This window comes from Ips typographus, linkage group LG2 (assembly GCF_016097725.1).
Source record: "Ips typographus isolate SLU linkage group LG2, UJ_Ityp_2.0, whole genome shotgun sequence".
NCBI lineage: Eukaryota > Metazoa > Arthropoda > Insecta > Coleoptera > Curculionidae > Ips > Ips typographus.
In genome coordinates, this window is record NC_138423.1 from 4,598,293 (window position 1) to 4,623,029 (window position 24,737).

At 32.8% G+C, this 24,737-nt stretch overlaps 3 protein-coding genes across 3 annotated transcripts in view; 1 reads left to right on the forward strand and 2 right to left on the reverse strand.

Moving 5' to 3' along the window:
* Ac78C (adenylyl cyclase 78C) overlaps nt 1-24,737 on the reverse strand; it is a 158,866-nt gene that overhangs the window by 20,692 nt on the left and 113,437 nt on the right. The window lies entirely within an intron of this gene.
* On the forward strand, nt 4,639-6,829 carry LOC145724739 (uncharacterized). Its single transcript, XM_081973150.1, has one exon. The coding sequence runs from the start codon at nt 4,706-4,708 to the stop codon at nt 6,473-6,475; it is 1,770 nt and encodes a 589-aa protein (XP_081829276.1). The 5' UTR covers nt 4,639-4,705; the 3' UTR covers nt 6,476-6,829.
* On the reverse strand, nt 16,337-18,268 carry LOC145724772 (uncharacterized). The gene has a single exon (XM_081973197.1). The coding sequence runs from the start codon at nt 18,171-18,173 to the stop codon at nt 16,392-16,394; it is 1,782 nt and encodes a 593-aa protein (XP_081829323.1). The 5' UTR covers nt 18,174-18,268; the 3' UTR covers nt 16,337-16,391.

Below are 24,737 nucleotides of genomic sequence, written 5' to 3' on the forward strand. Positions count from 1 at the left end.
CTTCCAACCAATTCAGATGAGCAAATGGTACCAACATTACTCACAACAACTCAAAGAAGATGGAGTGCCATATCTTACAAACTCTCCAAAGTGGACGTTAGCGAAGCGTCGATACGAAAAGCAATTGAATCGATAAAAAATTAGAAAGCTAGCGGACCAGAAGGAATACCAGCGGAACTACTGAAATTTGGGACAGCAAAACACATAAAGCATATAAGGGAACTGTTTACCAGATACATTAATGGGGAAAGAATTCCCTCTGAATGGAAAGCATGGATTACCCCGATTCACAAAAAGGAAAACAAAGAAGATTGTTCTAACTATAGGAGTATATCTGTTACCAGTACAATGAGCCAACTCTATGGGAAAGTTCTCAGAAACTTTATAGAGAAGAGTACAGTCCTCTGGAAATTGAGGAACAAGCTGGTTTTGGAGCAGGCCGCTCTTGTCTTGACCACATATTTAGCCTTGTCCAACTAAATGAAAAGAAAGTCGCCAGGAACAGAGACACGCATCTTCTGTTTGTCAATCTTACAAAAGCATACGACACCTACCTGTTGTAAGTGTAACGATGGCAAGTACTAGAGAAGTCCCGAATTAATGTCACGTTAATAGCTGCGGTCAGACAACTATACGACCATTCTACATCTAAGATTGAAAAACAAAATCTCAGACAGCTGGGCATACAAATAAGTGATGACAGAACCTTATACACCCTGCACTTTGCAGATGATCAGGTGGTTATCGCACAAGACAAAGAGGACTTAGAGTATATGACAAGAAAGCTATTAAAAGAGTACATATAATGGGGGCTGTCGGTAAACCGTTCCAAAACCAAATATCTATGTATTGGAGACGACAGAGATGACCTTCACCCACAAGAAAACGAAACGATAAGCTGCTGTACTGAATATACATACCTGGGGACAAAAATTGATAACAGAAGTCGTCCAGAGAAAGAAATAGAGGACCGAATTGTCAAAGGAAAAAAGGTGATAGGCTGCCTGAACTTGATCCTGTGGTTCAAATGTATCTCTCGAGAAAAGAAGCATCTCTTATACCACTCAATATTCAAAAGTATAGTTCTATACGGATGTGAAATCTGGCAATTAACAACCAATTTATAGCGCCGGCTACTATCTTTAGAAATGGACTTTTGGTGTAGATCAGCAGGGAGGTTGAGATTGGAAAAACTAACGAATGACAAAATTAGGGAAATTATGAAAGTAGAGACAACTATAGTACAAGAGATCCAACGTAGACAACTAATATAGTATGGACATGTGGATAGGATGGAAGATACTAGAAGGATCTGCTTAGGTACAGATTCTCAAATGGATGGAGAAAAGAGGAAGACCCAGGGCGACATGGACCGGTGGAATAGAGAAAGCTATGTCGGAAAGAAACGTGCAACCAGGAGACCTGGGAAGACAGAAGAGGCTGGTGACTAGGAACCGGAAGGCGCAGAACCCTATGAAACTGGCTATACATATACCTTACTTTTCAATGCCAGAAACAGTAAATATTTAAATAAAATCTGGGGAAATTTTTTGTAACTTTTGCTTGTGTATATCAGGCTTCTTCATTTGCTCCTCCTAGTTTTTAAATATACTATAGTATAACAAATTCAAAGTGAACGTCGAATGAGGAAAACACTACGCAAAATAGTTATTTTCCTAACAAGTGCGGAAAGTGATACTTTCCCGCACGCTGACTTAAGTTGCCCAAACGAGCGTAGCTAGGGTGGGCATCCGTCGAGTGCGGGAAAGGCACTTTACCCACGTGATAGGAACATCATTTGTCAAATTAAAGTTGAAAAAGTAGATTTTAATAATAGTGCATTTAACAATATTGTTCATCTATACATATTCATATACAGGGTGGTCCAGTTTTAAATGTCAATAATTCACCAATCCATAGCCAATTAAAAAATAAGTTGACATTCATTACGTCATTTTCCTGAAAAGTGCTTCCTAAGGAAAATACAGTCCTTCAAATTTCGGTTTAAAAATCGTTTTTTTTTTGTCATAACTGTCAGACCGTTAGAGCAATATTGATCAAATTTGGAACAAGCACTTTATTACACGTTATTACGGTCAAAGACCCAAACCTAACCCAACCCAACTTAAAAATTGTCTTGGAAACGGAAAATTCACTTAAGAAGTTTAAAAAATATTATTGTAGCCAGTTTTCATAGTTTCCAGACAAACTGAAAGACTTTAGTTTTGAAAATTGACTTTTCATGCAAATCGAGAGACTTTAATACTGAAAATTGACTTGTAGACATAAAAACTACTTTTTCAAGAACTTGTTACTACAAATTCATACATTTAAACCTTAAAAATTGACTTGAACCCCAAAATGTGACTGAACTAATGAAAAGTGACATCAGAAGCTTAAAATTTGCATTTGAAGTAAGTTTTCATAATTTGAAGACAAATTTCAATATTTTAGTCTTGAAAATAGTCTTAGATGCAGGACATTAACATTAGATTCATCAAAATTGTCTTGAAAACGAACTTTTCGTGCTTTTTACTTTGTTTTTCATTTTCTTCGAATTCTGGACTATTTTTAGTGCTTCAAAACTGCTTTCAGCTTGGAAAATCGAGTTTCAAGACTATCTTCACCAAGTTATTGACATAGCAAACTTAAAAAACAATTTTTACATTCTTCATAGACTTAAAATGGCATTCCAAGCTTTGTCATATTAAATCGACTTCTAGACACCTCAGTGCTAAAAATTCGGGTATTTCTTAATAAACTAGACGGTTTTTAGTGTTTTAAGGCTGTTTTCAGTGCTTCAAATCGAGTTTCAAGACTATCTTTACAAAGTTTTTGACTTATCAGGCCTAAAAGCCAGTTTGTCCACTGACCATAATCTTGAAAATGTTATTTCAAGCTTCTTCACTATTAAATTGACTTCTACACTCATAGGTGCAATAAATTGTAGCATCTCTAAGAAATTCAGACTGTTTTTAGTGCTTTTTAAGACTGAAAAATCGAGTTTAAGACTATTTCCAAAAGTCAAGTTTCTTCAGTAATAAAAGTAAAAAATTTTGGTACCAAATGCTACAATAATAGTCTTAAGAACTAATTTTTAAAAATAAAATAGTCCGAAAATTTAATTTACTTCTAGACTTGTTGTCCAGTCCAGAAAATTGAGCTGTACACCAATTAAAGTCTTGAAAATATACTTTTGGACTCTCTTTAGTCCTAGTAAGGTCCGTTCAAGCATTAAAAGTCAACTTTTATACTATTTTTAGTAGTAAAAAATGAGTTTCATGCACAATACAATCTTTGTCTTGATTTCCGGACTTTTTTTAGTTCTTGAATGCCAGTTTCAGACACTCAACCAGGATGGCAGTCTGAGAAAGCGAATCATAAGACCATTCCTAGTAGTAAAAAAGTTTTTAGACTATTCAGTACAAATTTGGACTTTCACAAGTCTTGGATCTTCAGTTTTAAACTATAAAACGATTTCTTAAATTGAAATTTGGAGAACTGTATCTTCCTTAGGAAACGTTTTTCAGAAAAATGACATAATGCAAGTCAACTTTTTTTTGATTAGCTATCAAATGGTGAATTATTGACACTTAAAACTGGACCACCCTGTATGTAGATATGTAACTGCACATAAAAAATATTAAGTACAAAAATAAAACATAATTACAACCTACAAACTTGATTACCATAAATGGGTTATTGATGTGATGCATTACTTCTAACCTATTTCTAACTAATATTAATAATAAATGAACAATTATTATATGGAATATTAATTAAAAATATGATACATAAATTGACATAATTTATTTTTTCCACCCTAGTGCGGAAAAGTGCGGGAATAATATCTTTTGGCCACGCTCGTAGAAATACTTATTTGCGCAACTAGGGAGGAAAGTGCAACTTTTGCTCTCGCGAGGGTTTCAGCGGAGGGTTCAAGGGTCCAAAAAGCAGTTTACTCCACAATTGCTCAACTCTACAGTAAAGTAATTTTTTTAAAGTAGTAAGTAAACTAATTTTTTCTACGACCAATGTTATGTTTTATGAAAAAAAGAAAGAAAGTGACAAATTGTCTTTAGAAAGTGTGACTTTTACTGGTGGCACTACTTTCAGTCTCTGTGGTAGCACCTTCTTCTGCCTTGGTAGTGAAAGTGAAACTTTCATCTCTCAAATTAAGGAGGAAAATTTTATTTTCTATAGGGATCGTAGAAAAAAGTATTTTTTCTGAATCTACAGGGTAACCAAAAATACTTTACAAATTTGTTTTTAAACTAACAATTTGTCTTACTTGGACACTTTCCATACACACTAAGCGATTTTCGGACACACTGTATATTACATCGTGTGTTTTAAACTTGAAACCTTGAATCTGTTGGTTCAAATGGTTTATAAATTATTTACAGGAAATACAAGTTACTGTTATGCAATTTTCTCATTCATGATTTATTATGATAACTGTACCAAATGATTTAAAGGATATTAAGAAAATTCCAAGCCAGTCTATTCCACTACAAACCTTTTGAAGTTTACGAAGAAAAATAAACCATGTCAGTATAAGTACACAAAAAAAAACATAAAATTTAACCGAATCCGGTCCTGTTTTACTGTGTTGTAATACTGGTTAAGCGCTTATTTCGATTTCTCTCCTGCCCGCTAGTCGAACGAAATTAATTCTTCAAGGTGGTCAAAAGCAAATGCGGTAATGTCGAATGTGAGTACTGCAAACTTAAGTGATGAAGTGTTAGTGAACGAATTGACTAGCTTGATTAAAAACATAGCGCAGTGTAATGCTAGTGATGTAAAATCCAGTAAAAAACAAGAAAAATGGGACTACAAATTAGATAAAATTACCCCCATTGTGATAAAAAACATAAATGCAGATGACGTTGATAATGGTCTGAGTTTTTTGAAGCAATCACTGGAAGTAGTAGCCAATGAAGGGTATTTTGTTACCAGTCAGGAAAGTGGACTAACCTTACCTTTCGGTTATGAAGTTCTAAAGGTAATATTTGCGAAAAGTGACGAAAAATTTAGGCAAGTACACTTTGAAAGATTAACCGATTTTTACTACAAGGAAGTAGCTGAAAAATTGGGCAACTACCCCTACGTTACCAAAGATCAGTTTGACAGACAAATCAAAGCTGTATTACCGTTAGCAAAACTGGAAACCCTCTCAGAAAATCATCATCAGTCTTCAGATCTACTACTAAACCTGCAAAACTTCTTTCACAGTCCACGTTTAAACCAGGAAGACATCTACATAGTAATAAAGAACAAAATTTCCTCCAACAATTTTGATCTAAAGTCATATGAACTGGTTCCTTTAAAGCAAAGAAACGGGCATTTAGGAGACTACTACCAACTGAAAATCTGTTACAGCCATGAAGGCCAAACTGAAACTATAGTTTTGTTCGCCAAATTCTTAACAGCCAAAGTGGAACTGATTCGGGACTTTCTGAAACTAGGTCCTTCAATGAAGGAGGAGTTCTTCTACGTAACTTACCTTCGCCAGTTAAAAGAAATTGGATTGACGGAACTGGTTGATTTTGCGCCAAATTGCTATTTTTCTAGGGTTGACGATGTAATTATCCTAGATGACTTAAGCACTTTTGGACTGGTAGCTCTTACACCTGACATAAAACTGGATTACAACACTTTGTGTGTGGTTTTACGTTCACTAGCTAAGATGCATGCTTGCAGTATTATTCTCGAAGAACGTCTCTCTCAAAAGGAAGGCCAAATTGTGAGATTGGATGAAAAGTACGGCCAATATATGAAAGAAATTTTCTTTGTGCCTGAGAGCCAACATATTAAAAAAGGACCCACTGATTTTCTTCAATATTTCTTCAACAAGTTCCCTGATTTTGCTGGCCAACACTCAATCGACACATTAATAGAAAAAGCCAAAAAAGGATGGGATCTTTGCTACGAAAAAGTAAAGAAATCTAGCAAATTCAGAAACGTCATTTGCCATGGCGATGTCTACGTCTCAAACATGTTGTTCAAATTTGATGAAAACAAAGTTTGCCAAGCTGTTACTTTAGTAGATTTCCAGATACTAAGATACTGCCCACCAACCCAAGACTTGCTCTTCTTCCTCTATCAAAATACATTCAAAAAAACACTGGATGAGCATTTTAGTGACCTTATCGAAACCTATTACACTGCTTTAACGGACTGCTTAGAAAAATACAATCTTGACATCAAAAGCGTCTATCCGCGAGAAGACTTTGAAGAATCAGTGAATTACATGAAGTTAGAAGGAATTTTCCAGGCAATGTTTTACTCACGCTTCCAGACAATTAATCCGAAACTCCGCGAGAAAATAGTTCAAGACGAAGAGGAAATGCAAAGAATGAAAAGTGACGGCTTTTATCTTATTAGCAAAAGTCTGGAAGAGGACCATTACAGGAAAGTCATGGAAGGATTGGTGTCTCATTTTCTTGAATTATGTAATAATGGAGAACTTTAACAGTTAAGGAATACGTCGGTTTTATCACTTTGTCTGATAAAATAATTATCACATTTAATAACAGAATTCTTATTACGTAAGAGTTTCAGTCAAAATAACACATTTTGGTTACGGATATTAAACATAACATTGAACAGTATAAGTTAGTTTTTTTATTTTCGGCTGTGTTAGTCAGTATGTAGAGTGTATTAGACGCAAATTGTCATGTTAATCTTAATGATAATAATTGTTAATGTTTTCACTTAAATAATAAATAAATAAACAAGCAAATTTACGTACAATCAACATTAAATAAACATGGTTGGATGTATTGTTCTGTGTGCTTACTGAATAATTATCTGAAAGTTGTTTAAATGGAGGTTTATTTATTGGGTAAATCCTTGATAATTAATTGGAGATAGTACTTAGAATTAGCAATAAACTTAAGCAGGTTTATAAAACTTATAATTTAACCATACAGTTTTCTGAAAAGTAACTTTAATGTTATTTTTTTCAAGTTTTGCTGCCTAATGCCACATCACTGCACTAAATCAATAGTAAAAGAATGTTATTTTAATTTCTGTTTAGAAATTTCATAAATAAAACATAAAATCAATCGTAACAGGAAGTTTAAACATTTGAGATTTAACTTTAGTATTAGCTATAAGAACAGTTAGAGTTTTATGTAAAATCAAAGTTACAGCTAAATTTAAAGTTACATTTTGTTTTATAAACCAGGTTTTAATGTTACAACAAATGTAACACGGATTGAATTAAAAAAAATAAAGTGAATTCAAACCCATCAATATGCTTAACTTTTTAGTTGTTTCATGTTACTTTATGTCATTCTGTTACTAAATTTATCAAAGTAACTAAAGGTTTAGTGTAGTGTGCAAAATAGTATATTATTCAACGAGCATGTAATGATAGCTATTACTCACGAAGATAAAGTTTTCGTAAATCCTTAAGTGAGTGATATTCCTTATATGCGTGTAGAATACTATACTGTGTCAATTTGACAGCTATAGCAAAAATCAGTAAGTAAATTGAATCGTCCTGATTTTGTTACTGTTCAAGTATGTTTCGTTGTTTTGTACCTCCATGGAATTGAATTTGGCAATTTCCAGGGTTTAGGACATAACTGTAACTGACTGCCAAATGTGAGAACTATCCAAATTCTACTCATAAAGCTATAAAAATACCTTTAGTAAATCTTTAGTAATTTTAAGAGTGTGTTGTGGTTTTACTGCTTTATGCAGAGGATTTTGACGGTTGTCATATAAGAAAATAAACTAAAATTAAGTCAAAAAAACACAACCAAATGTTGTAAATGTGGAAAATCCGGTGATAAAAGTATAAAATGCATTTAACCAAAGTCAAACTGAGTTCATTACTTTTCAAGGATATTACGTTGTTTTATAGGTCTATGGGGTTAAATTTGACAGTTTCCAGGTTTAGAACAGAACAAAAGACAGAGCTGTAATTGACGGCCAAATGTCATAACTGTCAAAATTTCGCTCATGAAGCTATAAAATACGTTAGGTACTGCTTATACTGATTTTACTGGATTTTAAGATTGCGGTTTTACAACTTTATGGAGAGAATTTTGACGGTTGACATATTTCAAAATAGACTAAAATGAAGTCAGAAACAGACACCCAAATGTTGTAAATGTCAAAAATCCACAGATGAAGATATAAAATGCATTTAACCAAAGTCAAACTAAGTTCATTACTTTTCAAGGATGTTACGTTGTTTTATAGGTCTATGGGGTTAAATTTGACAGTTTCCATGTTTAGAACAGAACAAAAGACAGAGCTGTAATTGACGGCCAAATGTCATAACTGTCAAAATTTCGCTCATGAAGCTATAAAATACGTTAGGTACTGCTTATACTGATTTTACTGGATTTTAAGATTGCGGTTTTACAACTTTATGGAGAGAATTTTGACGGTTGACATATTTCAAAATACAAATTTTACAAACTCCAAAAATGCACTGATAACGGTATAAAACGCATTCAAGTCAATTTTCAATAATAATTTTAACAATAAACCACATATTGAAATTGATTTTTTTCCATATCCATCACAAACGTTTTTAGGAAATACTTTATTTTGCAAAGACAAGTATTGATATTAAAATCGACATTCTGTTAATTTCACAAACCCACTCCTAATCCAATTTTTGGAACATTACACATAACATTGAACAAAATTAGTATGAAAAACGGAAATTCAACTTGTCATTCTCGGTTTTGCAATTTCAACCCCTCAGAATAAAGATAGCATCAAATATTTTGAAAATCACAAACAATAACGTTAAAAAAAATATTTTCTTTTACCCTGTAAAATTCCTAAAATTGCATATACCACAACCAAACAAAAAGGCAATAATAACGTTGATAAAAGGTGCGTTTCATTATTATTTAAAAAAAATCTATTTCCAATTTTTTTCAAAATTTACATCGTTTGCACTAAAAGACACAAGGGGGTATTGCACAGTAGTACCAACTTTAAGTAAAGGGTGGTTCAGACTGTGACAAAAGAGATTAAAAAAATAACAGTCTGAATTACACTTTATTTAAACTCAGCTTCAAGTAAGCAAATGGTGGTTGATTAGGATGAAATAGATGATAAATATGAGTTGTACTTCTTTGACTTACCAAAATGCATTTTGTTTAAATTCGGCCTGTAAAAATGCAATTTGTTGTTTTTTTAATAGTATGTTTTCGCATATGACTAAAAATACTAATAAATCCGTGTGTGAACCAAACATTTTAAAACACCTTTATCTATGCAGAAAATAATATTCAGAAATTCGTGCCAACATAAACATCAAAAGAAATACCCATATTGTCATGAAAATCAAGTTGATTTAAGGATATTATTTCGTTGGTAACAATGAACACCATTGCCAGGTTTGTATAGCTAAAGTCGTTAATAATGCATTGCTACCAGACATAATAGATTTTCTGTCAAATTGACTGTTTAAAATTCTGCATTTGGTGAAAAGTATTATTGATGTTAAAACGCAGTTGAAATAACTATTAATACAGGCTGTTTTTAAGGGACATGTGAGTGATCAGTTAAAGAGTCTTAATGGCTTACTACATTTTTTAAAATTTAATTATTGATTTACCTTTTAGGCTTGATGATGCCTTTTAGGCGAAACATGTTGCCATTAAGACGCTTTAATATTGAGACTGTAGACGTGGAGTTTTTTCTCCAGTCCGTCAGTGCTGTACAGGGAGTTCTTGAAAATTGTAGTAATTCAGGTTTTTTGACCACCCTGTATGCAATTTTTAAGATAGAATTTTTTGCTTTACACTACTGGAAAGAGGAGCTCAAGACGGTTAATTTGAGTGGTTCAACTTTCCTGACCACACAAAAATGACCGATGTACAGGGTGCTCAAGTTTAAAACCACACTTTCGAGTGATTTGAAAATTTGTTGCATCAAACCAGTTTTTGCTAAATAACTCAGAAACGGTGAAAGTTACGAAAAATTTGAAAGAAAGCAAAATTGTTAGTAAACAACTGCTAAACTTATACATGGAAGTTTTACAGTCCGTCAGTGCTGCTACTATACAAGGAGTGTATGAAAATTGTAGTGATTCAGATTTATTGGCCATCCTGTATGCAATTTTTAAGATAGAATTTTTTGCTTTACACTACTAGAAAGAGGAGCTCGAGATGGTTAATTTGAGTGGTTCAACTTTCCTGACCACGCAAAAATGACCGATGTACAGGGTGTTCAAATTTGAAACCACAATTTCAACTGATTTGAAAATTTGTTGCATCAAACCAGTTGTTGCTAAATTACTCAGAAAGGGTGAAAGTTACGAAAAATTTGAAAGAAAGCAAAAATGTTAGTAAACAACTGCTAAACTTATCCATGGAAGTTTTTCAGTCCGTCAGTGCTGCTACTATACAGGGAGTTCTTGAAAATTGTAGTGATTCAGGTTTTTTGACCACCCTGTATGCAATTTTTAAGATAGAATTTTTTGCTTTACACTACTGGAAAGAGGAGCTCAAGACGGTTAATTTGAGTGGTTCAACTTTCCTGACCACACAAAAATGACCGATGTACAGGGTGCTCAAGTTTAAAACCACACTTTCGAGTGATTTGAAAATTTGTTGCATCAAACCAGTTTTTGCTAAATAACTCAGAAACGGTGAAAGTTACGAAAAATTTGAAAGAGAGCAAAAATGTTAGTAAACAACTGCTAAACTTATGCATGGAAGTTTTACAGTCCGTCAGGGAGTTCTTGAAAAGTGTAGTGATTCAGATTTTTTGGACACCCTGTACGCAATTTTTAAGATAGATTTTTTTACTCTACACCGTTGGAAAGAGGAGTTTAAAACGGTTTTTTTAAGTGGTTGAACCACCCTAAACTCCCAAAAATAACTGAGTTACAGGGTGTTCAAATTTGAGACCACAATTATTTCAACTGATTTACAAATTTGTTTCATTAAACCAGTTTTTGCTAAATAACTCAGAAACGGTGAAAGTTACGAAAAATTTGAAAGAGAGCAAAAAGCAGATTTAAGACTTTTCAAATTAATGACAGCCATGACAGAAACATGAGTTCTATTCAGCAAGTTTCAATAGACTCATAAATTTACTGGTCAAATTGAAATTTACTGGTAAAATTGGTACATTTTCCTGTCACACTGAATTTTACTTTTCCAATTTTACTTTACCTTACCGGTAAATAACCGTCACGGTAAATTTACGCCCATCATTAAAGTTTTTTAATCCAAACTGATGGGATCAACAAAGCCGGACATAATGATGGGAACTATATCTGCTTGGTTCAGTTTAATTTAGTAGTAATCAAAAAGCAATTTAGTTACCCTGATTAGATAACTTTATCTTGGCACTATACTATTAAAAACACATTTCAGAGCATGCAAATTTTAGTTTATAGTTTTGTTAAATAATGTCGCTAGCAGTTGCTGAATATTCAAGAATTTATCTAATAATGACATCAACAATGTGTTTCCCAACTAATTAAATTGATAATGAAAGTCATTGAGATTATACAAAGTGTCCCAAATTGCTCCTACATGTATTGGAAGTCAAATTATCAACTTAATACAATTTTTGCCTTACAATGTACTATTTTAAGGCTTGTTTTTAAATATTAAATCGACTATATTTTTATAAAAGATTTAAATAAAATGTTTAAATGAGCCTGGCACGACCCCCCGTGACGTAATTAGAGACTCTTCAACTGCGTAACGTAGGTGGAAGGCTAGAGTCAATCATTCTTTGTATCCAGTGCATTGTTGCCAAACTTATTATCACTTGCCTAATAATGTCTTGTATAGTCAACCAATTTTTGTTAATTTGGATACGTTCTGTCAGAGTATGGACAATTGCAGACCTAAAAAGTAAGAAGCTGCAAAATCATTGTTTTAGTGTAGCTGGGTTTAATTTAATTGTCATTTACTAGTTTATTAGTTTATTAGCTTAGGCTTAGTATTGAAAATAAAACATTATTAGAGCACTTTTTTACGTAGAACATTGAGTAAAATGGTATGGTAAATGTTTAGAATGTGACAAATAAAGAAGCAAACGTAACATTCCAACTGTGACGTTTGCTACCTTATTTGTAATTTTATTTCACCTTGATTTGCGGCAGAAGCAAATAAAGAAATATCATTAGAACAAATTGTAAACAAGTTGAATTTTGTAACCAAACAACAAAACGATTTTCTTAATTATGTCCTAGTAACCTACAATTTGTCTACTGACTGCAATTATAATGGTTGTTTCGATAAATGACTTGCTATAGCACTTGTAGTACGTAATTCAAAACTTGTATTTTTTTGCAAATTTAGTATCGATAAGATTGGCTTAAACGTGGTTCAATAGGCATCTTCATAATTTGCAGCGTAATTGTGTTATTAGATAAAAATTTATTCAGAGATTACTGTTACGAGACAATCCAAATAAAAAATCCGCGTCATAGTGTAAAGTACAAATCTAATAAACCTACGCCTCGAAATATTTGCTTAAAATTTTATTTGTTAAACAGTAACACAAATACTTAATAGAGTGTGATTTAAAGTCACATTAAAAAACCTAAAGTTGTACCAACTTAAAAAATATTTTTGAACAACTATAAAAAAGTAATTATTTAGTTGACACACTGTAGAAGTTTGAAAAAAAAATTGCATACAAAATATGGAAACAGAGAGTACGATGTTACTTTTATTTTAGTGAGTTTTAAACAAATATGTACCCTACTTAGACAACAGTATAGTTTTATTATAATTTTGTAAGTTATTTATCCAAAAATATTAAGGTAATACACATTTTAGGACAATCCACAGGCTAAAATTGTATATAAATATTAAAGTTTAAAATTTCTTTGAAAAAGTGCATAATTTTCTAATTAGTTTAGTAGCAAATAAGATGTCATTTTGGTACATTTTTCCTTCAAACTATTCTCAGTTCTTATGGCAAAACCCATTAAGATAGTGGCTTATTTCAAGCAAATTTGAACCACTCTGATATAATAAGTTTTTTTGAGATCCTGACTGTCTTTTTATCCCATTTACCAATAGATGCTAAATTTTAAAATTATCACATTATGAATTTCATTTTTAATCTTGACAAAGTCACGTGACCTAGGATAGTTTTGACGTAAAAAAAAAGTCACGTGATCCAAACAATTAAATTTGATGAAAAATAGTCACGTAACTTCAGAAAAATATCAGTCTAAACGTAAAAACCGTCACGTGATTCAATGTATTAGTTAAAAACTAAAAAAAGGTCACCTGACCTTTACTAAAAGTAATATTGATGATTGTCACGTGCCCATTTTCACTGTGAAATAAGTCACGTGACTAAAATTTCAGTTTAAAGTGAAAAACGGTTACGTACATCCCTGAAATATCATTTTGACAATTAAAACTATCACGTGACATTATGGACTAAATTTTTATTGGTAAATCAGACACGTGACTTAATCAGGTGTCTGATTTACCAATAAAAATGTCAGCCTAAAAAAATATCAGCCTAAACTTAGAAACGGTCACGTGACCTTATTAGGAGCCTATTTAAGGATTTGCAAGGCAAAAAGGAACAAGTTGCACCAAACTACTAAGATATTTTTGCCCTTGAGGACTTCTTTGAGGGGTTACAAGGCAAAAAGTGGCATGATGCACCAGTTCCGTTATTTAGAGAGTTACAAAAAAATGTAAATAAGGAAAGTTGTAGGAAATTTCATCCTCTACAAGACTGTATTAAGATTTTTGCCCTTGAGGACATCTTTGAGGAGTTACAAAAAATGTAAGTAAGGAAAGTTGTAGGAAATTTCATCCTCTACAAGACTGTATTAAGATATTTTTGCCATTGAGGACTTCTTTGAGGAGTTACAAGGCAAAAAGTGGCATGATGCACCAGTTCCGTTATTTGGAGAGTTACAAAAAAATGTAGATAAGGAAAGTTGTAGGAAATTTCATCCTCTACAAGACTGTATTAAGATTTTTACTCTTGAGGACTTCTTTGAGGAGTTACAAAAAATGTAAGTAAGGAAAGTTGTAGAAAATTTCATCCTCTACAAGACTGTATTAAGATTTTTGCCCTTGAGGACTTCTTTGAGTTACAAAAAAATATAAATAAGGAAATTTGTAGAAAATGACATCCTCTACAAGACTGTATTAAGATTTTTGCCCTTGAGGACTTCTTTGAGTTACAAAAAAATATAAATAAGGAAATTTGTAGAAAATGACATCCTCTACAAGACTGTATTAAGATATTTTTGTCCTTGAGGACTTCTTTGAGGAGTTACAAGGCAAAAAGTGGCATGATGCACCAGTTCCGTTATTTGGAGAGTTACAAAAAAATGTAAATAAGGAAAGTTGTAGGAAATTTTATCCTCTACAAGACTGTATTAAGATTTTTGCCCTTGAGGACTTCTTTGAAGAGTTACAAGGCAAAAAGTGGCAAGGTGCACCAGCTTCGTTATTTGGGGAGTTACGAAAAAACGTAAATAAGGAAAGTTGTAGGAAATTTCATTCTCTACAAGACTGTATTAAGATATTTTTGCAATTGAGGACTTCTTTGAGGCGTTGGAAGCCAAAAAGTGGCATGATGCACCAGTTCTGTTATTTGGAGAGTTACAAAAAAATGTAGATAAGGAAAGTTGTAGGAAATTTCATCCTCTACAAGACTGTATTAAGATTTTTACTCTTGAGGACTTCTTTGAGGAGTTACAAAAAATGTAAGTAAGGAAAGTTGTAGAAAATTTCATCCTCTACAAGACTGTATTAAGATTTTTGCCCTTGAGGACTTCTTTGAGGCGTTGGAAGCCAAAAAGTGGCATGATGCACCAGTTCTGTTATTTGGAGAGTTACAAAAAAATGTAGATAAGGAAAGTTGTAGGAAATTTCATCCTCTACAAGACTGTATTAAGATTTTTACTCTTGAGGACTTCTTTGAGGAGTTACAAAAAATGTAAGTAAGGAAAGTTGTAGAAAATTTCATCCTCTACAAGACTGTATTAAGATTTTTGCCCTTGAGGACTTCTTTGAGTTACAAAAAAATATAAATAAGGAAATTTGTAGAAAATGACATCCTCTACAAGACTGTATTAAGATATTTTTGTCCTTGAGGACTTCTTTGAGGAGTTACAAGGCAAAAAGTGGCATGATGCACCAGTTCCGTTATTTGGAGAGTTACAAAAAAATGTAAATAAGGAAAGTTGTAGGAAATTTTAGCCTCTACAAGACTGTATTAAGATTTTTGCCCTTGAGGACTTCTTTGAAGAGTTACAAGGCAAAAAGTGGCAAGGTGCACCAGCTTCGTTATTTGGGGAGTTACGAAAAAACGTAAATAAGGAAAGTTGTAGGAAATTTCATTCTCTACAAGACTGTATTAAGATATTTTTGCAATTGAGGACTTCTTTGAGGAGTTACAAGCCAAAAAGTGGCATGATGCACCAGTTCCGTTATTTGGAGAGTTACAAAAAAACGTAAGTAAGGAAAGTTGTAGATTTCATCCTCTACAAGACTGTATTAAGATATTTTTGCCATTGAGGACTTCTTTGAGGAGTTACAATGCAAAAAGTGGCGTGGTGCACCAGCTCCGTTATTTGGGGAGTTACAAAAAAACGTAAATAAGGAAAGTTGTAGGAAATTTCATCCTCTACAAGACTGTATTAAGATTTTTGCCCTTGAGGACTTCTTTGAGGAGTTACAAGGCAAAAAGTGACAAGGTGCACCAGCTTCGTTATTTGGGGAGTTACGAAAAAACGTAAATAAGGAAAGTTGTAGGAAATTACATCCTCTACAAGATTGTATTAAGGTGGTTTGGCATTTAAGGGCTTCCTAATGAGTTGCAAGGCAAAAAGTAACAGGGTACATCAAATTCTGCTTTTTTTAAACTAACTCCATTTCGACTGAAAAATAGGGTTATGTCATCACTTTTAATGTAATATAGTTAAGATGTGACATTTCTTGTTTTTTTCCTGTACTATTTCAATATTTCTACATCCTCATGAGACCTAATGAGAAATATTATCATTTATATGGCGTATTGTATTTTTGTATGCCTGTTCCCTGATAATTTATAGTAAATTTGTGTTTTTCCCTTTATATTTCAAAAAGTTTTTCGTTTTTAAATGTTGGCAAAACAGCAAGTTTGATCAAACAAGTTGAATGAAAGTAGAACTTGTTCTATTATGTAAAAAATAAATATAACATAAAATTTTGTTTTACACTAATAAAATTGCCTTATAAATAAATAAATTCATCAAACTTCAGTGTAAAATCTGCTTAAAACTGTGTTATGTGGCTGACCTCGTTTACCGCTACTTTTTTTTTGGGAGCCCATAATGTTTAAGTATTTGGTAATAAAAACCCAATAATAACATAAAAAAAATAAATCTTTATTATACAGACAATAATCTCAAAAATGTACTCTTACACAACTAAATCGACCAAGTGTTGGGTTAGTCCCTTCATAACTTCACTGTAATGATCCTCTTCTAGTCCTCTGTTAATTACATAGAGTGGATCATTTTTTGATTTCTCCATTTCCTCATCGTTCATGAAAATTTCTTTTCTAATTTTTGGGTCAATAGCCGTCATTCGCGAGTAAATAATCGCATGCATTATTGCTTCGGACTTCATGTATTCAATACTTTCATCAAATACATTCCTGGGATAAATATCATTGATATCCAAATTGTTCTGGTGCAAATATTCAGATAAGAATGTGTAGTACTCGTTGATTAGTTCGGTAAAATGAAGGTCCAATGTTTTCTTGAGAGCGTTTTGGTACAGGAAAAAGGTCAAATCTTGAGCAGGGGGACAGTATCTTAAAATTTGAAAGTCAATTAATTTCACATCTTCACATTCACCAGAGTTGTCAAATTTGAACAACATGTTAGAAACGTACGCGTCACCGTGACAAATCACGTTCCGATATTTTTTAGATGTTTTGAGTTTCTCGAAAAACACATCGTAACATTTTGAGCATTTTGATTTCATTTCCTCGTCAGAGCTTTTTATGTCAGGAAAGTGATTTAATAAATGTAAGACATTACTTGTCAATGACTGTTCCATTCCTTTCATGGAAGGAGAATCTCGATTAAACACAACTTCCTTGAGGTATTTGCCATATACATCCCCTAGTCGAATTTCCTTTCCCATCTGTTTGGAAAGTACATCTTCAAGGATAAAAGTGCCAGCGTGAAGTTTTGCTAGTTTACGAACAGCCAGTTTAAGAGCACCATACTCTAGTTTAATATTAGGAGTTAGGCCTACATATCCAAGCTGGCTCAAATCATCCATTATTAAGACATCATTAATTCTAGAGAAGTAACACTTAGGGGCAATTTCTAGTAAGTCAGACAAACCTACGTCACTCAGTTTTTGCAGAAATCCAAAGTAAAACCAGTCTTCCTTCATTGATGGACCGAGTTTTAGCACTTCCCTCAAGTGAGCCGCCTTTGGTGTTAAGAATTTAGTGAATAAGTTTATGGAAATATCTTTATCACAATGTCTAACTGCTATTTTTAGTTGGAAGTATTCTCCTAAATGTCCATTAGTTTCGTCCAAAGGAATTAAGTCGTAATTAAGTAAGGTGAGGTCTAAGGAGGAGTTAAGTTTCCTTCTCACAACTTCATAAATGTCTTCCTGGTTCAATCTGGGGCACTTAAAGTAGTTTCTTAAGTTGTTTCCTACCTCTACCAGATGATCGCTGTTTTCAATATTCTGTAAAACTTCTAGTTTTACTACGGGTAGTAAAGTTTTCACTTCCAAATCAAATTGCAGTCGTTCCGGGTAGATATTCTGAAGTTTTTCTCCTAAATGCTTCTGTAGCTCGTTGTAGTACAAGTCCAGTAGCTCATGAAAATGTTTCGAACGAAACTCCTCACTAGTATGAACAAATAGTAGTTCCAATACTTCATAAGGAATTGGAACCAACTGTCCAATACCATTATTTTTAACTGCAACGCCATCTTTCACCAATGCGTCCACTTTCTCCTGGATTAGCTTCAGTTCTTCTTCCACACTGTCTTTGCCCAATTCATCGTAAAATCCTGGTATCAGTGAGATATTCCACGACTTTGCAACTTCTCCATTCTTCTCTTTTTGTAGTTCTTTCGCTTGGCATTTGGCAATGTCTTTAATAATTGCTGTCAGGTTTTCTAAGTTTGCCAGTTTGGCTTCTTCCAAATTGGTGTTTTTGTCGACCATAATTTACTAAGCAGACACGCACACTGACTATTTCATCAATTCATCGATAGAACAAACTGTACCGCTTCATCTTAAAATCCTAATATAGTTGGAAGTAATTATTATACATTTTTAAGCAACAGGACCGGACTTTATAAATGATTCTCATTGTTTATAATGTTTGAATCTATCTCTAGTGGTGTCTGACATAATTCTCTCACCTTAGTAAGTACACATCTGTATAATATTGCTACGTTACGTAGAAGGATAATGACTTTGAATCCGTATGAGGTAATAATCAGTCTACCTACGTTACTGGCTGATTTCTCGTCACGATGTAAGTTCAAGGTCCACGATTGAACGATTTCTCACAAATATTTGTTATCACATCAAACTATTTGAGTTTTCTATTTTTTGATAACTTAAAAATTGCTATTATTAATTAATAATGACCTGTCATCCATTTTACAGATTATCAAGTAGGTATTCATATACCTACTTGATAATAATCTGTATAATATGAAAAACTATTGTTGTAACAAACTGCGAATTAAATACGTTCAATGATTTATCATTTTATTTTAAAAATTACCTTGTGATGGGTACACGAGCAACCTTCAAAAATAAATAAAATCGCAAGTCAGGTTTGTGGTTTTTAAGGTGTATAAATATAGGTGTAATGACAGACTAAAACAGACATTTTTAATACGCTAAGATTAATAATGTGGGATAAGACTAACTTGGATAACAATAAAATTAATTTTAATTGATTTCTTATGTGTATGTTTTCAGAACTTAAGCCAGTTAAAGAAATGCGTGTAAACCACCCAAGGGCGTCGCCAAGGGGCAGGTAGGGGCAGCTGCCCCCCCCCCCTTAGAAATTCAAAAAAAAAATATATTAATGAAAATGTACAGGATTTTTATAATAAAATAGTAGAAAAATTTACGAAAAACCGAACGAGATTACCTTTCAATTGATATAATCAGGAAATAGGCTTTACTGAACAAGTTTCTTGCAATTTTAAATAAAATACCATTTTCCCATCTCCCATTCTTCAGACTCTTGAAGTCACCAGCAAAAAACATGTCGGTAAATAAATGTTATATTGATTGGTTTTCAAAATGATTATAGTTTTAGGTTATAACTAGAGTCCGGATTAAAAAGCACTAAAGTCGTGAAAAAAAGCAAAATTAATTTTTTTAAAAAAGCATAAAAGTCTGTAAAAAAAAGCACAAAACTCTTTCAGAGATGCTGATGATGAAAAGTTTTTTGAGTTCAACTTCTAGATATTTTTCAAGATTTCAAATTGCTTTAGAAGCATATGGAAGATTTTAGACTGCTTTGAAAACTTTCAAAAGTATTTTGAACTACTTGAGAGCATTTGGGAGGTTTTTGGACTGTTTAAACAGCATATTGAAGGTTCTGGAATGCTTGAGAGGCATTTGGAATATCTTACACGGTTCACAAAAATTTTTGGAAGCTTGTAAACTGCTTTAATATCTTCTGAGAGCTTCTAAACTAGTTGAAAAGCGTTTGGAATCTTTTAGATTGTTCTAAATGATTTTGAAAGCTTCTAGACTGTTTTGAAATACTTCCGACTGCTTTAGAAGCATTTTGGAGTTTCTGTAGTGTTTTGAAATCTTTTTAGACTACTTTAGGAGCATTGAAGATTCTGGACTGCTTTTAAGACATGTGAATTTGAAGTTTTGAAAGCTTTGAAACTGCTTTAGAAGCATACGGAAGCTTTTAGACTGACCTGAAATTTTTTTAGAGCTTCTAGACTAGTTGAAAATTATTTGGAAGCCTTTAGAGTGCTCTAAAAGCTTCTGGAAGCTTCTAGCCTGTTTTGAAAGACTTCAGACTGCTTTAGAAGCATTTTGAAGTTTCTGTAGTGTTTTGAAATCTTTTTAGACTACTTTAGGAGCATTGAAGGTTCTGGACTGCTTTTAAGATACGTGAATTTGAACTTTTGGAACCTTTTAAACTGCTCTAGAAGCTTTTAGACTGCCTTAAAGTTTTGAGAGCTTCTAGACTATTTGAAGTTTGTTTGGAAGCCTTTAGAGTGTTCTAAAAGCTTTTGGAGACTTTTAGATTGTTTTGAAAGACTTCAGACTGCTTTAGAAGCACTTTGGAGTTTCTGTAGTATTTTGAAATCTTTTTAGACTACTTTAGAAGCATTGAAGATTCTGAACTGCTTTTAAGACATGTGACTTTAAACTTCTGAAGGCTTCAAAAATGCTTTAGAAGCATACGGAAGCTTTTAGACTGACTTGACATTTTTTTAGAGCTTCTAGACTAGTTGAAGATTATTTGGAAGCCTTTAGAGTGTTCTAAAAGCTTCTGGAAGCTTCTAGACTATTTTGAAAGACTTCCGACTGCTTTAGAAGGATTTTGGAGTTTCTGTAGTGTTTTGAAATCTTTTTAGACTACCTTAGGAGCATTGATGGTTCTGGACTTCCTTTAAGACATGTGAATTTGAAGTTTTGGAAGCTTTTAAACTGCTTTAGAAGCATACGGAAGGTTTTAGACTGCCTTGAAATTTTTTGACAGCTTCTAGACTAGTTGAAGATTATTTGGAAGCCTTTAGAGTGTTCTAAAAGCTTTTGGAAGCTTCTAGCCTGTTTTGGAAAGCTTTAGACATATTTTGGAGTTTCTGTAGTGTTTTAACACCTTTTTAGACTACTTTAGAAGCATGTGGAAGGTGTTTGGGCAGTTAAAATAGCCTTGAAGGTTCTGGACTGCCTTTAAGACATTTGAAACCTTGTAGACGGTTTTAGAAACTTTTGGAAAGCTGTTAAACTGCTTTAGAGGCATACGGAAGCTTTTGAGAGTTTCTAGATAAATTGAAAAGCATTTGGAAGCTTCTAGGCTGCTTTGTAAGCTTTGCAAGGCATTTTAGAGGTTTTATAGTGTTTTGGAATATTTTGACTTTTTTTTTGACCTGTTGAGGAGTATTTGGAAATTTTTTGGTCAGTTTAAATTTGTAAATTGATACTTATACATTTTGCAACATGTTTTTGTCGTTCAGAAGCCTTCAATATAGCAACTTTTTGTCAAAGCAGTTATTAGTTTAGTTTATTTTTAAAAACTTGAAAAGCTTGTTTTGTAAAAAACTAGTTAAACCATACAAAAATAGCAGGAAATAAGCACAAAACGGAAAAAAAAAGCAAAAAAAGCATCAACAAAATCTGTCAAATGACAGATCTGTCATGTTCGCATTAGATGTCAAAGGTTGGTTGCTTTTATATTTGCTTACAAAAATCAAAATTTCTAGAAATCCGGAGTCTAGTTATAACTAAGGCAGGAGCGACAATAAATAATATTCTAAGCTGGAATTGTACTTCTACAGCATTAGCGTAAAATTAGAATTTTGATTGGTGTAAAATACAAAAAAACAGAAATAGAAAGTATAATACACTCATGTATTATACATAATTTTATACATGCAGAATATGTAAAGTATAGAAGGTTTTATACATAAATACTATACATTTTTCAATATTATGGCGGTAAGTTAGAATAATCAGTGTTTAAATAGAGGTATATAAGTTAGTAGACACAACAGCAAATCAGGGATGGGTAATAATAATATAATACATTACATGTATAAAATCATATATTATACATGAAAAATGTATAAAATGTGTATAATATTTTAGAAGAGTGACATGACAAGTATGACATATTTATACGTCAATACCGTCACATTTTGTCTGATTAAGGTCGGAGAAACTTGGTATATAATGTTTAAAACATATTCTAAGCAACTTTTTCAAATAACTTTTATCAATATTTCACACAAAATTTTCTGATTTTTTCGTGTTTTTAAACATACGAAGTACCTTACCAAAAATTATGAATTTACCTAAAAACGTAACATATTATGTTTGTGTTAAACTTAAATGAAACAATGAAATAATTATGTCTGAATTCCTAATTTTTCTTATATTGTTATTGTATTTTAATTAAAAATAAACTTGATTGGCTACCCTTCCCTTTATAGAGGTTCAAAGTTGGAAATACTACTATTATACAGAGTGATCAATGCATGCAATGGTCACTCTGTATAATTTTATATATCTTTATTAATTTCTGAAACCGAAAGAGATACGAAGTAGGTTAAATTAGAAAAAAGTTACACAATCAGGGGGCCATATACAGGGTGTTACAAATTCGATGAATTGAATTAATTTTTTTTTACCTCTATTTAACTAAAGCTCTATCATCTATAGTTTCTGAGAGCAATGCTAATGTCTCGAATTTGTAACACCCTGTATATAGCGTATTCGAAAATCAAGTATTACTTTTCATTTTTGAGGTATATAAGGAAAAGTGATTTTTCAAATTTTCTACTCATTTTTAAAGTTAATTCAAATCATATCAAGAAACAAAAAATACTTTTTTTTTCAAATCCGTTAAGGACTTCACTGTTCAAAGTCATAATAATTAATTTTATACATTTTTGTGGAGTGTGGTTGCCCACCCCGTGCTGAAGAGCTTGAGCGCCATTTTCAAATACACCCTGTATTGTTTCATGCCGAACATAAAAAACTGAATATTTTCATGGGCTAAACCTTCAAAATACAATTTATAACTAGGATACTCTACACCGAGATGGTCTCGTCTGTCTGTAATTATTGTTCAATTTACTAAAAAGGTAACATTTTAAAAAATTGAGGAAAATTTAAAGTTTTGATTAGGGGCCACTTTTTATTTATTATTTATAAAATTTTTTTCTTACTTATCTTAGACTGTAATCAATAACTTCACCAACATGATCAGAATTGTTTAGTTCTGTTGATTATCATAGACCTTATTTGAAGTTCTAATTTTTTGAATCTGAACACAAAACCTTGGAAGGATTTAGTTGATTAGAAGAAACTTTGAAAATAAAACATTTGTTTTGTTTCTCCCCCGCCAGGAGTGCCACATCATAAATTCTACTACCCAGTAAAAAACCCCAAGTTTCTGAACCTATGAACCAAACGAATCATCCCACAAGAACAGGCTGGCTTCGTCACTGGCAAAAGAACAAGAGAACAAATCTTAAATGTGAGATAAATCATTGAAAAAGCAAAGCTTTTGACTTCGTTTAATGACAAAAACTCTAGAAAACACTCTTGGACATGTAAACCTATCTACATTTGGTCCTTTTACTCAATTAACATTAGTAAAACCAAATTCATAGTAATCACTAGAGAAACTGGGTGGAAGAGACGGCTTAACGATTAACAACACACCAATAAACAGAGTATCACAGTTCACCTATCTGGGAACCATTATCAATGATAATTGATAATGATTCCATTATCTCACAGAAAGTCAGGTGTATAATAGAGAAAGCAAGGGCCGCCTTCAACCAAAAGGCTTACTGTTTAACATCGACATCAAAATCAGACTCCTCCTATGCTACATTTACTCGTTTTATTTTTTTCTATAAAATCATGATTACTAACTGAGGGAACACAAAGAAAACTCGAAGTCTTCAAAATGTCGCTTTACAGGAGGATAATGAAAATATCGTGGGTGGATAGAGTGACTAACAGGGCAGTGAAGGAGAGAATGAGGAAGGACTTGGAAGTAATGAACACCATTAAGAGAAGAAAGCTTAAGTACCTGTGACATATTATGAAGTACGAAAGCAAATATCACCTTTCAAAGTCTCTTCTCCAAGGGAAAGTTTATAGCAGAATACCGTAAACTGTTTAAAAGTAACAACTTCAACATTGACATCACAATCAGACTCCTCCGATGCTATCTTTTTTCGTTTTTTTTCTATAAAATCATGATCATTAACTGAGGAAATACAAAGAAAAAGTCTTCAAAATGTCGCTTTACAGGAGAATGCTCGGACTAACAGGGCAGTGAAGGAGAGAATGAGGAAGGACTTGGAAGTAATGAACACTATCAAGAGAAGAAAGCTTAAGTACCTGTGACATATTATGAAGTACGAAAGCAAATATCACCTTTCAAAGTCTCTTCTCCAAGGGAAAGTTTATAGCAGAATACCGTAAACTGTTTAAAAGTAACAACTTCAACATTGACATCACAATCAGACTCCTCCGATGCTATCTTTTTTCGTTTTTTTTCTATAAAATCATGATCATTAACTGAGGAAATACAAAGAAAAAGTCTTCAAAATGTCGCTTTACAGGAGAATGCTCGGACTAACAGGGCAGTGAAGGAGAGAATGAGGAAGGACTTGGAAGTAATGAACACTATCAAGAGAAGAAAGCTTGAGTACCTGGGACATATTATGACGATCGAAACCAAATATCACCTTTTAAAGTCTCTTCTCCAAGGGAAAGTTTATAGCAGAATACCGTAAACTCTTTAAAAGTAACAACTTCAACATTGACATCACAATCAGACTCCTCCGATGCTATCTTTTTTCGTTTTTTTGAAACACAAAGAAAAAGTCTTTAACATGTCGCTTTACAGGAGAATGCTCGGACTAACAGGGCAGTGAAGGAGAGAATGAGGAAGGACTTGGAAGTAATGAACACCATCAAGAGAAGAAAGCTTGAGTACCTGGGACATATTACGAAGAACGAAAGCAAATATCACCTTTCAAAGTCTCTTCT

What these genes read in the sequence shown, in the direction of transcription:
- LOC145724772 (XM_081973197.1), bottom strand. Translation starts at nt 18,173, where the DNA reads ATGGTCGACAAAAACACCAATTTGGAAGAAGCCAAACTGGCAAACTTA.
- LOC145724739 (XM_081973150.1), top strand. Translation starts at nt 4,706, where the DNA reads ATGTCGAATGTGAGTACTGCAAACTTAAGTGATGAAGTGTTAGTGAAC.